Source organism: Ambystoma mexicanum, chromosome 8, assembly GCF_040938575.1.
Source record: "Ambystoma mexicanum isolate Mex_15411 chromosome 8, UKY_AmexF1_1, whole genome shotgun sequence".
Classification (NCBI taxonomy): domain Eukaryota; kingdom Metazoa; phylum Chordata; class Amphibia; order Caudata; family Ambystomatidae; genus Ambystoma; species Ambystoma mexicanum.
This window is the reverse complement of record NC_090929.1, coordinates 328,152,632-328,168,376: the sequence shown is the minus strand read 5'-3', so window position 1 is coordinate 328,168,376 and position 15,745 is coordinate 328,152,632. Positions and strand designations below refer to the sequence as shown.

The 15,745-nt window shown below is 44.0% G+C and overlaps 1 protein-coding gene across 1 annotated transcript in view; it reads left to right on the top strand.

Moving 5' to 3' along the window:
* The window catches only part of MAMDC4 (MAM domain containing 4), a 498,376-nt gene that overhangs the window by 258,623 nt on the left and 224,008 nt on the right, over window positions 1–15,745 (top strand). Inside the window, exons 13-14 of the mRNA XM_069609267.1 lie at window positions 1,926–1,997; window positions 7,544–7,675. Coding sequence (XP_069465368.1) covers window positions 1,926–1,997; window positions 7,544–7,675 — 204 coding nt within the window. The remainder of the gene's footprint in view (window positions 1–1,925; window positions 1,998–7,543; window positions 7,676–15,745) is intronic.

Here is a 15,745-nt window from a genome sequence, read left to right as displayed (position 1 = left end):
CCCTGGAAGCCAGGTCCGGAGCGCCTTGGGAGGATACCTACTGTTATGAGATGCCATGCTTATCAACGCGCTCCTGCTCTTTTCTTATGGCATTTGGGTTCTCTCTATGGGAAACTCTCCCAAGATGGTAACTGTCTTTCCTCGGCACATGTTGTGCGTTCTGCAACGGCCCAGCGGCTGCATGACGTCACCTCAAGATGGCTGTAGTATTCCATTCCTGTGGCTATGAACACCGGGACATAGAGCAATAAAAGAATGCTGCAATCCCACCAGTGCGCATCGCAACACTCTAGTTATTCTTTCCCTGTGCTGATGCTCTTGTTATTTCCTGGCATTCTTGTTTTTTCTTCCTGCTCCTCTCAGTTCCTTCCAGTTCACTTCTCCTCTGTTCCTTGTCCTTTGAAACTTTGACTTCTTGCTGTACTCTCCTTGATCTGCCCTCCTGGTTCCTCCTACGACATCCTGCAGTTGCTGCTTGCTGCGTATTTCCGGCTTCTGAAGTACCTACCACCTGATATTAGCATTGTACTGCAGTTGAATCCTTGAGGCGTTATTCCTTCATCTGCATCTGGTCAAGCGTCTTTTCCACTTATTGGGGTTTTCTCCTTGTTCGTTAGCCGCCGTTGGGCTTTCCAACCGCTGGCTGTTAAATCTAGCAGGCGGTTGCGGCACTGTGGAGACTGGCCCTATTCTCCCTCGTTCTATCAGCTACGCGAATCAGGTTTACAGGTAAGCACTGTTTTGTGTTTCATAAGACTTCAGCCTTGTTTCAATGTCAGTATCTGTGTATGCCTCAGCCTTGTGACAGTATGCTTCACGATGCGGTGAATTACAGTCAAGGCTCCATTTAAGATTTCCAAATGTGAGTGTTTCAGTCCTTATTTTTTGATGTTGGCAATACAATTATTCTGAGGGTGTAAACAAAGTGATTGCCATTCCCATTTTAGGCAAGTGAAAATATATTTGAACTCTTAAACAGGCATCTTTTTGTGGCCGTCTTTGCACCTAGTAATTCATGCAAATTAAAATCTCCATATTTATCTTAAACCTCTTCTTCAGATCGAGAAGTAATGATAGAGCTCCTTCCTGGGGGGTGGGGCGTTGGGGGCCCACTGCTGTGCTTGTGTCACTGACACAAGCATACAAGTGCAGCTTTGTGGCTAGAAGCTCTTATGTGTCCGATGTATCCTGTTTTTTGTTGGTGTTATATTGATTACCTATACTTTTTGTGTGTTGGGCGTATCTGCCCATTTCTATGGCACACACGTCTCTAGTACACTGAGTACACTGCTTATCTGCTTACAGCAGACACTGATAGTCCTGTTGGGGGATTCCAACCACTCTGTCAATGCAACCGGTATCACTCTTTTTTTTTTTACTCCAGCAGTTAGATCCACACAATGCTTGCAATGCACCCCAATGCTGTAACGCACCAGAACTAAGGTTCTAAATGTATTAGCAGCAGCCCCCATTGCAAATGACCTTGCAACACTGCAGAGTTGATCTGACTTCAGATCCAATTGACCGAAGTTCCTATGCTGGGTGTGATGCTTCTGCAGCTTCCATACCTACGGCAGACGGTGAAAGGTGACAGGTTAGTAGTACTCACCAGTCAGAACATTGCACTCGTTGAGGTCCCAGTGGGAAAGTGAATCTGCTTGTGGAGAACGGGGATCGCGGTAGAGTTTACTTGGAAAAAAAGAGAGCATTGAGTAGTCTAGAAATCTCACATGTCATTGAGGCTGGTGGTGTTGGGAGAGGGGTGTCTGGGCAGCTGTATGTGGATTGAAGCAACACCCAAGAGGTTTAGACTGATCACCTCGGACAATCAGGCAATCTTTACTGAACGGAGGTCGCCTAGATGTCTGCTCTGCAGTGTGCCCACATGCCAATAGACTCCACTCACGACTCGTTTTATTCTGCAGGAGCGATCAACAGCAAAAGTTCCAGCACGGACTGGGTGGATCACAGTGTCGGGCGGCTGAAATGGGTGAATGGTAAGGCAAACGTGTCCATTATCAATGAAAACAATTTTATTGAAGGTAAAACGTTTTAGCCCCTTCCCTCCGCAGACAGAGCTAAAATCGGAGTGTTTGCTGCTACCCATGTGAGGACCTGGCGTTACTCAGGTGTACTGTGCTGTGTGGGATGTTAAACAGTTTTTTAAGTACTGCTCAAGGGTAGAGAAAACCGAGGGTCTGTTTATACACGAAAACCCAGCAGCAGGGACGTCATTTTACCAAAATGCCAGGAGTAGCAGACGTGACACCACGACCCTTGATCAGGAAGTGATGTAATTTGGTCCCACCCCAAAGTGACATCGGGGGAAGCTATGGAACACAATCTTTCGCCCCTCGACAAAACGGTAAGTGGCATCACATAGCATTGTACCTAAGTACACTACGAAAAATATGTGATATATTTGATACAAGAATGGATCACCATGTGTAATGTTAATATCAGTGTGTACAGGCCCATATTACCAAATTAATGTGACTGCAAGCAGACGTTCAAGGACAAATGATACTGATGTGTTATTATATGGCACTTACACTTAAGCGCTTTATATCGCACAAACATGCATATAATATCACCCAACCTGGGTTGGTACTCATTAATCAACCTCAGAAGGATGAAAAGCTGAGTTGGTCTTCCTAGGATTTGAACCTGCAATCTGCAGATCACACACGCATTGCAGCAGCGAGCGCTCAACCCACTGAGCTATCTTACCAGCTATAGCTATCTTAACAGCTATATTAAAATGAGCAATTAGATGTCTGAATGTTCTCTTAGTCAAAATGCAAATTACACAATAAACTGGTAACTGAGATTTAACAGCAGGACAGTACATCTGCAGGTCTGGTTCAAAGTTGGCCACATGTCAAGCCTGCGTGGATCTTCTTTTCAGGCTTCAGAGGTTGGCAAAATACATACCATTGGGAGGGTTCATAACTGTGTATTAAAGAATTTAGAGTAGTGCAGGGAAAGAAGCGCACTCACATGGCATCCCGTACTCTGGGCACACGTTACCTCATACATGCAAACAAACATCATGAACAGCATGCCAAGGAGAAAGAAAAGATACACACATTACAACAAAGCATTAACTGTGGCACAATGAAATCAAGGGCCACTTTATGTGCTATGGTCAAACATTTCTACACTGTACACAAGCTTTTAGGTACAAGAATTTTGTCAAGTGACTGAGGAGACCGAGATGAAATGTAACACAGTCAACATGCTAGAACTGCAGCGTGCGAAACTCAAAATACATATGGGCCTCATTACGACCCAGGCGGTAAGTTACCGCCTGGGTCGTACCTTTACCACCATGGCGTAAACTATGTTTACGCCATGGTGGTTGGCGGACTTACCGCCCCATTCCGAGGTGAGTGGGGCGGTAAGTCCCCATTAACCCATTTACCCTTCCCCATTCCCATTTTTGCCCCATAGGGCATGGGGCCTCATTAGGACCCAGGCGGTAAGGGGTTTACGGCGGCGTAAACAGCGCCGACCCTTACCGCCTGATTCCGAGGTCCCTTAGCGCCATGGAGGTTTTAACACCTGCTTTTAGCAGGTGTTAAAATCCATGGCGCTAAGGGACCTTGTTGTTAATTACGCCACCGTAATAAAGAGAAAAATAAAGAGCCATGTGGCGCTGGCTACAGCCCAGAAGCTTCAGTTTAAAAAATAAAAAAAATGCCAACCATTGCCCTTTTGCTAATTTCAAAAGACATATTGGGGTCGTTTCCAATTGGTTTGTGCGGGAATTGGAGATGGAAATGCAAGGCATGTTGCTTTTATGCCTCCATTTTCTGCTCGAGCCCATCTTCGTGCTCACAAAAAGAGGCGCGGCATGGAGCAGAGTTCACCTCTCCGCCCTGCTTCCCTTCTTGGGAGAAGTTTGTTTGACGCCTGCATGAGATTTTCTGATTTTCTGTTCTCTTCAATTTTCCATTCCTCCTTGCAAATATTGAAATTTGCATCTGGGCGAACACGGGTGCATGCAATGTGTACTTTATTTAAAATTAGACTGATTCTTGTATTTTTGCAAGACAGCCCATTTTGCAGTTCTGCTAGGACTAGGGCAAACAGCAGCTTTGTCCAAAAATGCATTGAAAGAGTATATTTTTGGCATTAATGAAATGTTCCACCAGTGCTAACTGGTTCATAGTTTCTGTGGCCATTCAAAGGATATGTTTACCCCAGCAACTGGGGCTTCTGGCGTAGTAAGACTGGAGTCATGGAGAATAGGGGCGTGTTGACCCCGTCATGGGGATGCAAGTGTAAATGAGAGCAAGTATTTAGATCAGGAAGAGCTTGGAGAGAGAGGGAATCAAAGAGGGGGGTAGGGAGAGATCAACAGAGTCCACGTGCCATTCAGGCAAGACACCATACACAAGAGTGAACAGGAGGAGTTTCTGATTTTGGGAATACAGCAGACTCTCGCTCCTCGAGGTTCAGAGGAGAGGCAGCACTATGTTTTCTGACCCAACTGGCTGGAAGCATAGGCCTTTCTATTCTGGAGAGCCACCCGAGAGAGGAACTTTGGTGTCACGAAAGAGCAGAGGACAGGTGACTGAGTGAAAGACAAGGGGGGAGTAGCACAACGCCCATTAGGCTCCCAGCTTTGCATTACCGACTAACCAAATATGACAAAAATAGAAGAGAAAATGAAAAGAGAATAGAAGAGAGTATGGAGGATAAAAGCGAAAAGGAGGAGGAAGGAGAAAGGAAGAAATATCAAACCAACTTATAAGGTCAGCCTCTTTTATTAGAAACAACAGCAAATAAGACTTAAGGTTTAAGTGTGGCCAAGGGGTGGCATTCTGAAAGTAAAGCACAGTCTGGTCAAGGGTTCTTTAGGACCATGGTTTCTGTCTTCTCTTCCCTAAACAACTCTGCCTTCTCAGTGGACAAAAAAGTCAGTCTTTTGTAGGCATTTATAGTGACCTGCACTTGTTTCTTTTCTATGTGTAGAGTATTGTTTGTCTTTCATTGGATGAATCAGAATGTCTCAATGCTTCTCCAGGACTTCTGGAATACCTGACACCAACCCTGGAGCCCAGGTTGTCATACGGGGGTGAGGTGTCAAACTCTTTAGCAAACGTTGGACCACTGGTTTTTCAGGCTTCACACAACTCTGCCCTGCGCTTTACAGGCATTCTTGGTCCCTTCTTGATGTATTCCTCCGCCACTGTCTTGAGCATGGTCTACTATTGGCTGATGCTGCTGTTAGCAGTAATTTTCTGAGTCTCATGTATGATATTGTTAGTTCTACACGGGTGAAGGATCACAAGGTCTGTCAACTGCTCGTCTTGCACTGAACCATGCATCCCAATCGGGAAGGGGTTCCATGTGATAAGGTCGCTGTGAAAAAGTCACCAGGTAGGCGACCTTTCCTCCTGTCCCAAAAACTTCTTTCCCCAAATATTCTTTAGAATGATATATTATTACCTCCAATCCTAGAATATTTGGGGAAAGTGTTTGATTGTCTGGATGGTGCATTGTTAGGGCAATGTCACCACCTGGCGGCCATTTCCCCGGTGACATTATAACTGGATACGCGGGCAAGGTTAGTAGTTGGCCCCTGTGGTGGCTCTGGAAACCATGTGATCATTTACCCACTGGGTAAAGCATTATAGGGGGCCTTCCTGCACTCCCAATAAGTGTTAGAATCCATTAGGCTAGGGATGCACTAGATGACCTCAGGGCCTGACTTACACCTCCTTTGTGGCCACTTCATGGAGCAGGTGGCAGTCTATGAGTCACCCAAGTCCTATCCTCTCGCCTCAAGTGGTAAGGAGTGACGTTTAGTGACACTGTGTGTGTCCCCCGCTGGCTAGGCAGTTGTAGATCACCCACAGCAATCCCAAAGCACCTGTGTTTGTTCCCCGTATCCTAACATTTAGACTCTGGTTTGCTTTGTCAATTCACAGAGGTCTGCATGCAGCTAGTTTCCCCATCTTGTCCATCTCTCACTGAGAAGTAAAGCATCTTTCAGGCTGGAAACGGGTCTCAGATTTGTGTAATTTGCGCATTTGTGCACTAAACATCCAAGAGATCCACACTGGAGGAGAGATGAGGGGGCGCTCAAATAAGAACGCAGGTGGCCATCAACCCTGCAGTCTATCTCCTATGGGAATATGCAGGTAGTGCCCAGAAGCACACGAAGAGGAGTTTGCAAATGTGTATGTAGGTGACCTAGGAGTTGACATACATCTCCTGAACCCATACAGAGAAGAGAAGAAAAAATCAAGTTAGATCACAACTCAGTCAAACACTCGTCCTGTCTCAGTGAGGATGTAATCGTATCCTCTCTCGTAGATTGTATGTCAAGCAGATCCCCATACGGATAGCAAAGTAACAAACAAAGTCCTCACTTTTCACTTTGGTTCCTCGCTAGGACAAGCCATGACTTAAACTGTGTCAATGTCCGATTTACTTAGGGCATACATGGAAGCATACACTAGTATAGTAGAAAACAACCCACAAGAGAGGAAAAGTATTTACCTGAAAGGCTATAGCAAGATTTAGAAGGAGACTCCCACAGAATTAACCAGCGATGGAGAATCCCAGACAGAGAGACATTTTGGAGATTCGACAGACAGATATGGAAATAAAAACCCTGCACCCCCCCAGACATATCTAGTGAGGAAGACTCCTTGTGACACGGCAAGGGACAAAAACAAACCCAGAAAGAAATGGAGATGGTGACTTCCTGAGATAGAGTTGACAAATTCCAAAAGAGGAAGGACTGTTGAAAACTACTGGATAGACCATTCAATGTGCACTTATTTCGGACATGTGTAAAGCACAATATATGGGAGAAGCCTTTGGGCGATTGGTGATATCCCTAGAAAATGAAGGGAATTAGGGGACAGCATTAGGGAAGAACCAGGTGTTTACTTGTTTTTGAACGTGCTGAAGGTTGGGCTTTGAGGCTTTGGGGAATGAGTTCCAAAAGGAATTTTCAGCCTCCCATAGATATTGGGCCTCATTACGACCCAGACGCTAATGGGTTAACGGCGCCGTAAAAGGCTGCAGTGCCGTTAACCTATTAGCGCCTAATTACGAGGTCCCTTTGCGGGACCCAACCTTAACGACTGGTGTAGACCAGCTTAAAGTAGGGACCCGCAAAGGGACCTTGGTGCTAATTACGGTGCCGCAATTTGCGGCACCGTACTTAGCGCCTTCCCCATTCCCATTGAGCCCTATGAGGCAAAAATGGGAATGGGCCATGGAGGAAGGGGGAATTACCGCCCCGCCAACCTTGTAATGGGGTGGTAATTCCCCCTTTCTCCATAGCGGAGTCGGTAACTTACCGGCATGGACCATGGTGCTAATAGCACCATGGTCTTCCGCCAGGGTCGTAAGGAGGCCCATTGTGTTTTCAAAGGGTTTTGAGGGTTCAATTGACAGTAATTCATCATAAGAATGAAAGTGGTGAGAAGGCTGCACTCGATACATTTGTCACTTCTGAATATCCACGATTTACTCTTTTCTAAAGAAAAGTCTACATTTCTTTTTTTTCCCCACACAGAATCATACATGACCTTGCAAGGTGCAGGGGGGCACATGCTGACAGCAGCCGAGATGCGTTCGCCAACACAGCCACCCTCGGGTGTGGCCTGTTCCATGCAGTTGTCCTACTCTCTGAACGGTGGACATGCAGGTACTGTACAGCTTCTCTTGGAAAGGCTGTCCCTTGTCTTGACAGTCCTACTAAACTCGACTGCAATATCTAAAATGACACAAATGTCTAGCATCGAATACAAATACATGTAAGAACGTAGATTTGGCTCCTGGAAACTGATGCACAACACATAGTAATATGCACAACTTTAGCAATATCTGATTTATTGAGTTACCTTTATTTCATTTTTTATTTAACAATCATATGTAAAAATAAAATTACCCATTCGGCTATGCGTAGCACATTTTAGAATCAATATGTGATACAATTCGTATATTATAAGAGCTCAAAATGACACCAGAATTCCCAACAAACCCTACAATGGGTTATATTTTATCTACGATTGGCTATTGGATTAAAACATTATTTTGTATTTAATAATGTGGCAAAGTATCACTGTGGCATGTGCAGCATTTAGTTATGTTGTAGCTGGGGCACTGGGCTCGATGAAAATAACGAGAGCCAGTAGAAGAGGGCCTTGAAGGCATTCATATTGCACCAGGGGAGATGCAGGGTTGATTATGGGGAGGGGAGATGGCCGTGATAAGTGTCATGGATAGACTACTATCTTCAGAGAGAAGGGCTTGGGAGTGCTGGATGGTTGGGAAGGTGGCCATGGGGGACTTACTTCCTATCTGTGTTGTTCAGATGTGTGGGTGGTTGTTGGAGGAAGGACGAGAGGGCAATTCACCTGCTAAATCCAATAGTGAAATAAATGGTGGGAAGGTTGTGCTTGTGAAATAGCATAAACAGTTGAGAATAGAGAAAACATAGTTTCTGATTTTGTCTACGGATTCTGTAAACTCTTGTGTGCATTCATATTTTTGGTACTCGCTCTATTTTCATATTTTAGTTTCTCCACTACATTTTTCCATTCGTCTTGTGTAATTGCAGCACAACATTTTTTAACACACGGTTTCGGCTGATTTTTCTACCACAATTCTATCTCATAGTTCCCCTTTGTGTTCGTGTATACTCGGTTCAGTTCAATGCCTGCTTAGGTAGATGATTACTTGCTGAGATGTTAACCATTATGTATTTGTATTGTCCGTTTGAATTTTAAATAATCCTAGTTTTCCATTGAGGAAAGTGAAACGCCCAGCATCGTTCACGCACATAGAGACTGTTGGCAAGTTTCCTCTAGAACTCACTGACCTGATCTTTATAGAGATGATGGTTCGTCATGCATGCCCGTGTGTATGTGCGCATGTGTCCATATATATATGTGTGTGTGTGTGTGTTGTGTGTGTGTGTGAGAGACAACTGTGCACATGCCTGATGTTGTGTGTGTATGTTTATATGTTTAGGACACAGAAAAGTGTGTGCATGAGGGAACGAGAGACATACACAGAGGGAAAGAAAACTACTGTGGGGCTCAGAATAAGGCTCAAAGTGCATGCATTGCGTCTGTGTGTGTCTGTGTGTCCTAGAACTCGGAGAATAAGTTTTTATTTTGTGTTCCTCTGCATGTGAATTTCTAATGCATCTTTATGCAGAAAAGCAGGATTCCCTTGACACATCAAAACCGTGAACAGCTAAAGCTTGCAATGGACATACACAATTGTGTACATATATAAATATTAAAAACACAAAGGGATTATTTTTCACTAAGTACATTTCAAAAGCAAGACGCAAGGAACAAAACACCTCCCTCAAACTAAAAAGAGTTTAAGGAGCCACACTCATCTGTACATATGGAAACATGATCTTTAGCTGATGCCGGCGATTGTTCCTCCATTCTGGGGATTAGGTCAGAGATTAGAAGGGAAACATTGCAAGTGAACTGTTTATAAGGATGATGCGGACGCTCGCCTGAAAACAAAAGGACCCATCCTGCAGGTGGTGGAACGTTCAACATCACAAGTCACCTGTGATTGGGACAGTCATGGAGACCTGCGATCTTACAGAGAGGTGATCATAAAACCTGTTGATAAATGGGGAGGAATTGCAGTGGCCGCTTCTGAAATGTATGACTTTGATTAATGGGGATCCTATTAAGGAGATACAAGCCCAGATGTTGGCATTTTAAAGTAATGTGAGATCCATTAGCTTTATTGTCCAACAAGAATGGAATTCCTTTATTTATGCATAGCCACACATGCCTGTATTTCATATTCTACCCTAGAGCCATCAAGACATATCAAGACCACCAGGAAGACCTATAGTATCAGGTTGCGGTTCAGTGTATGAATGACTATCAAAATACATACATAAGTTCTTAGACCCCCATATCCGAGAACATCAACTGAAATCCTTAGCGAAGGACATCCATGATATGATTAAATACATGTAAATACATGTAACTCCGTACCTAGTCAGTCCATAAACAAATGGATATTTCTACCTTATTTACTAACATCCTACAAGATGAGTCAATTTTTGTAACCAAAAAAAATCCTTAATGAGAGGCTTCCCCCGTAGATGTTGCTGCAGAGTTTAACATTGCACCCATAACACTAGCCCTGACAAAAAAAGACTTTAGGGGTCATTCCGAGTATGGTGGTAGCCATGGAGCAATTAGCTCCATGGCTGCCTCCCATACCGGTACCGACTCCGATTTGGTACAATGGGGATTTACCGGTCCATTCCGACCCTGGAGGGACCGGTAATTCCTCATTGACCAAACCATTCGCCATTCCCATTTGAGCCCCCAATGGGAATGGGAAGGGCGCAAATAACGGGCTCGCTAATGGCCTTACGGGTCCTGTTGGGGGACCTTGGAATCGGGCGGTAGGGGATTACCGGCACCGGTCTCCTTACTGGTGCCTGGTGTCCCCTACCGCCCGACTCGGAATGAGGCCCTTTGTCTTCAAATACATCTTCTATTAACAGCAAAAGGCATGGCTATGGGGGCAGCAGTTGCCCCTAACCCTATCAAATCTCTATAGAGCATCAATTGTAGATGATAATATATATGCCAACAATACACATCACCAGCATATTTTAAAAATCTTTGTAAGTCAAGGATGGTCTACAGCCTTGAATAGATTGCCAACCAGGCTCAATGACACGAGCATGCATTGGAGGTTGCCCTGTTACTATATTACACACAAACTACTATTCCTTGACATTATGATTTATCACCAGAATTACCACCTATTCAGTAAATTATAGAGATAGAAAATAGACTGCAATACTCTGTTATCACATGGCAGCCAACACCCTAAGTCCCACAGGGGCAATCTGCTATATTGACTATATCTGAGGGTCAGAAAAAATAAATGTCCAAACAGACGACTTTGCAGCGGCTGATTTATTATGAACTAATTAGAACCGACAGGGTACTCAAGACACTTTCATGTTACACCAATCGGCAAGCCTTGATCAACCCCAAAGAGAAATACTCAGCCCCTGAAAGACAAGCCTGTGTGCTAACCTTTTCCAGATGCACTACAGGAATTAAGGGACGCATCATAAATGCTTTGAATCTCCTAGAATCCACAGACAATCATGAAACCCCATTCATCTTTGGCTGTAAGAGAAGGAAAATATCAAGTACAAACATTTTAATTCAATATGCATATTTAACTGCAGCATGGGGCGGACAGCCAGTTGGCAGACTATCCATGTGGACACTGTGTTTCATGCGATCTCTTAACAGGAATGAAAGCAGTCACCATCCCCACATTCTCATGACAACTAAACCCCCACACGATTGGCCAGAGTCAGAATTGTGTATATGTGATCGTGAAGTTGTACAAGGTAAAAACCACTTGGAAAGTGATGGAAAGAATAAGAGAGCATCACTCACAGGTCAGGCTGACCAATACACGGACATCAATGCTGCAACACTTCACAGAGATGCAAAACCAAAGTTCAAGACTTGGAAAGGGTAAGCTGAGCAACAGTAGCATTGGATGAAAGGGGAGAGACGATAGACCTGAAGCTTTCCAAACTTTAGCAATGTTGAACTGTCAGATCAGGTGCACATACACTAGCGCTGAATTACATAATGGATTGGGCTCTACTGATGTGCTAAGTGAGTATTAACTCATACCCCTATGTCAGTTGTCTTCGCATGTGCCATGATTTCCTCTACTGGCTCCCTCATTTGTCAAGAACTGTCTTGGGGTGTCCCATCGCTTGGCTTTACAGGTATGTTTTTTGACATATCTACAAAAATGGAAATGTGGACAGAAGTTTCAATATGACATGTGCTGTCATTGCTAATCTGGCCTTTCCTGTTTGACAATGAGGTAATTGTCCCTCCCTCAGGTGCACACGCAAACATGGATAGATGCAACATTCATGCTGTCTTATTGGAAGGCTTATCTGTTTTTGTTTTAAACCTTTCAAAGATGTATTGTTGGAGAAGTTCCATGAGGCCCAACACTATTTCACTCACAATGTCACTACACAATTTTAAACAGGCAGAGATGCATGCATTAGCCTCCCTCACCCCACCCTAGAGGGTGCTTGATACAGATATAATGTATCCTCCTTTGTGAGTCCCTCATTGATAGCCTGCTGCTCATTTTGTAAATGAGGGCACTTCTGTCTACACCCTGGCCAGCTCCATACTACAACAGCCATTGGGCCGTTCATTAGAGAGGTGGATATATGACATGGGAATTTGTCTCCAAGGTAATTATTGTTATAGATACATGATTCTTGTGTTAGACACACTTCAACCTAAAATGTATTTTCTATTATACTTATGAACAGTTCCGTGTTCCATTGCTTGTCTTTCTCCTCCCACTACAGGGTTCATTGGCACCTTTATTTCCACTGCTTCTCCAGTGGAAATTGGTGGCAATACCCATTTAGATATAGGAATAATGTCCTAATGACATCTGAGGTCGTGAAATTGTCCTTATAGTGATATCATGGATGGGGCATCCAATCCATTTTCTCTCGTAAATATTGAATGATGATGGTGAGTTTACAGTGTCTGAGTCTTCTGCATTGCGTAAGAACCACTGAGGGTACCGGACATTGCACCATATCAATCTGTGCCCTCTCCTCTCTTCTCATCTTGTAACTGATTTATCTTACACTGTTAGGGAGAATTCTCATTTTATGGCTAATATCCCTTACCTATAGAGTCCCCCAGCAGCTTTGCTGGATTTGAAGGGTTTGTTTCTTTTTAGCTGCTTAGAGTGAGACTCTTTTTCCCCACTCTTAGGCATTTTTGCTATGTGTGTTCTAGGCTATCTTCTTGTGTTTAATGCCTATGGGGTTTTCTCTCACCCATAGGAACCATCTTTATGCATGTGTCACCCTCCGTGCAGTGACACAGGGGTGTCGTAGCGACCCCCAAACATAGACTCCATACCCTGGGACTGACTACTGTCTCCCAGAGCATGTAAGGTCTCCATTGACTTTACTAGTCAAATCTTACGAACTTAACCAGTACAACCCATCTTACTATGGAGGTACTGGACAGGGTTAATAGTTTTTCCCTTAGTTTCATTTTCGAGTTGGTACCTTAAAGTCCTGCTCTCTAAAGTTTCTGGCTGTTGGCAGTGGTTACTACCAAAAATATTCAAGCGCAAATATTTTCCTATGGGATTTTCCCATTGTTTAAGGCTATTACTTTTACAGACAGCCTCTAACATACCGCCAGTTTATTTTATTATTAACTTTACTCCGGTAGGTTTTATTTGCCAGAACTTTAATATAACTTCTTTCTCAAGTCTTAATCCATACTCCTAACCCAGGTCGGGGATCCTTTGTTCGCTCTTTTGGCGGGCTTCTGCCAAGAAGCCCTCCTTTCGGCGCCTCTGAGTCTGGGGTGGGTCTGTTGTTTGGGAGGGGGAGTAGAACCCCTGGACAGAGTTGCCAGAGCAACTCAGGTCACACTCTAACCTGATAGGCTGGAGGGTCTCCCGCCAAGAAGACCACTCCACTGTGTGAGTGACTGCTAGGCTGTATGAATGGGTCTCTTTCTGCATAAAAGCAGGGTCCTGAGGACTGGAAGAGCAAGACGTTGCCACTGGAACTACGGAATCGAAGGGGAGAGAAGCCACAGACATCTTCAGCATCTACACCACCGGTGAAGCCCTGCCGGATCGTTTCACCACTTTTCTTCCACACGACAAGAGGAGATCTTCATCAAAAGAGCCTTCTTCCCTTGAGCTGGTGGGAACAACCAGTTCACCCATCGCTTCTCCGGACCTGCCTTGGTCGAATCGGTAGTGCCCTGCACTTGGAGACCGGTTAGCCAGGCAGCTATCAACCCGGACCGCGATTAAAAGCAGCGTACCTTTTAAACTTTGTTTGGCAGCACCGCAGCTGTTTTCATCCCTGGGTAGTGCAGTGACTCGAACCTTCCTCCATGACGAGAGCCTCTCTTCCTCTGCTGGACCCCTCAAACTGCAGGAACTACCAGGAACAACCGCCACCGCAGGAGCCACTTCTTCACGTTTAAGGTACATTGTTCCGCCAGGCCTCCCTTTTTCCGTGGTAGCCCTAAAGGTGTTTTAAATCCTTTATCTGCTTGTTGGGTTGGCCGCCCTCTCTCTTAACATTGTCTTTTGCCTCGCATCCACTTTTTTCAATATTTTTCTACTAAAGACCTGACTGCAGCTACAAGAAAATGTTTGCTCCTAAGCTCTTGGTCCTGTACCACTGACTCTGGCTCAGGCCTATTGACTCTGACTGATTTGTTAGATCTGCTCTCACTAGATTGGTTTTCAATGAGAAATGTGTTGATGCACCTAAATCTTCTAAACCCCTCTTCTTTCTTACTGTTTTAACTTGTGGAGTGCCATTTTGCTCAGTTTGTATTCACTTATCTTTCTGCTAAAGTGTCACTGTGCATTACTTGTCCACAAAACATCAGGGAAGTGTTGCTAGGGGGTGTCTGAAGATATTTTGGTTTAACTTGTGCTTTCCCTCCCTTTCGGTAAATTGTTAGAGTGCCATTTGTAGTTGGTTTTCACTGTGCCGTTTTGCTCAGTTTTCACTCTACCGTAAACTTGTCTACAATTGAATAGGGAGTCGTATATACCTTTCCTTGACTAAACTTGGCTTACTGTATCCACTGTGATTTATGTGTTGAACTAGATGTGTATAGAATAAATATATTCTATTTTTGATACAAAGCTTTGGTCAGTGTTTCCTTGTTCCATAGTACTGTGATACCTATTGTGTAAACCCTGAATACTGCTCATCTCCCTCTTGAGATAAGTCTGACTGCTCAGCCACAGCTACCAGCTAAATCTTTGTGGTACAGACTGATACCAAAAGGGATTTATTGCTCTCATCTGTAGTCCTAATAAGGTGTAGTGCCCCCTAACGGAACTGCACTGGATTCTGCCTAACATACACCAACATGCCTAAGAGACACTGGCACCTTTTTCTAATTTCAAGTTTATAGTGTGGATGATGGATTCCCAAATTAGACGATCACCTATTATGATAAAATCCAAACACTGTCTTATCGTACCAGAAGACTTCATATAGGAATCTCCTGAAGTGTTTTCATCTATTCTGGTTTGACCGTTGACCTTGTGCTCTCCCTCAATCCATTGTTGAACTCTTTGGGGTTTTGTGTCTTCTTCAGTTATTCTTTTTTCTCCTTCTCCCTCCTCTTCAGATCAATGGGGAGAGATGGGTTTAAAGCCCCCTTAACTTTATCTAAGCTAGAGTCAAAATGATGTGATCACATCAAGTTGATGAGTTGTGTTCGTTCTGTTCGTGTCCATGTACTTTCTAAGATATGAAACCTCTTTGATAGTCATTAGGCTAGCGAAAATGCAAAACCGGTATGATTTAATGTTCTGCTGCAGTCTTACTACTAAGCCACAGACAAGGCAAAGCTTTTTAAAAGTAGGCAGATCGCTGTGACCAGAAGCTGTTTATTTGTAACTTTGTGCTAAGGGAAATTGTTGCAGTTTCCACCTCATTCTAAAAACGCCTGATTTAGTAACAGACTGTACATTGAAAACATTAGGAGACTTTACATCAGTCACCAAAAGTAGACAATAGTAATGATTATTGAGTGTTTATAATAAATGTGCTAAGCATTTAGCATGTATGAATAATGTGATGTGACATGAATTTCTGTGATATGAGACTCAATGGATAAAGAATTGTGGAGTATAA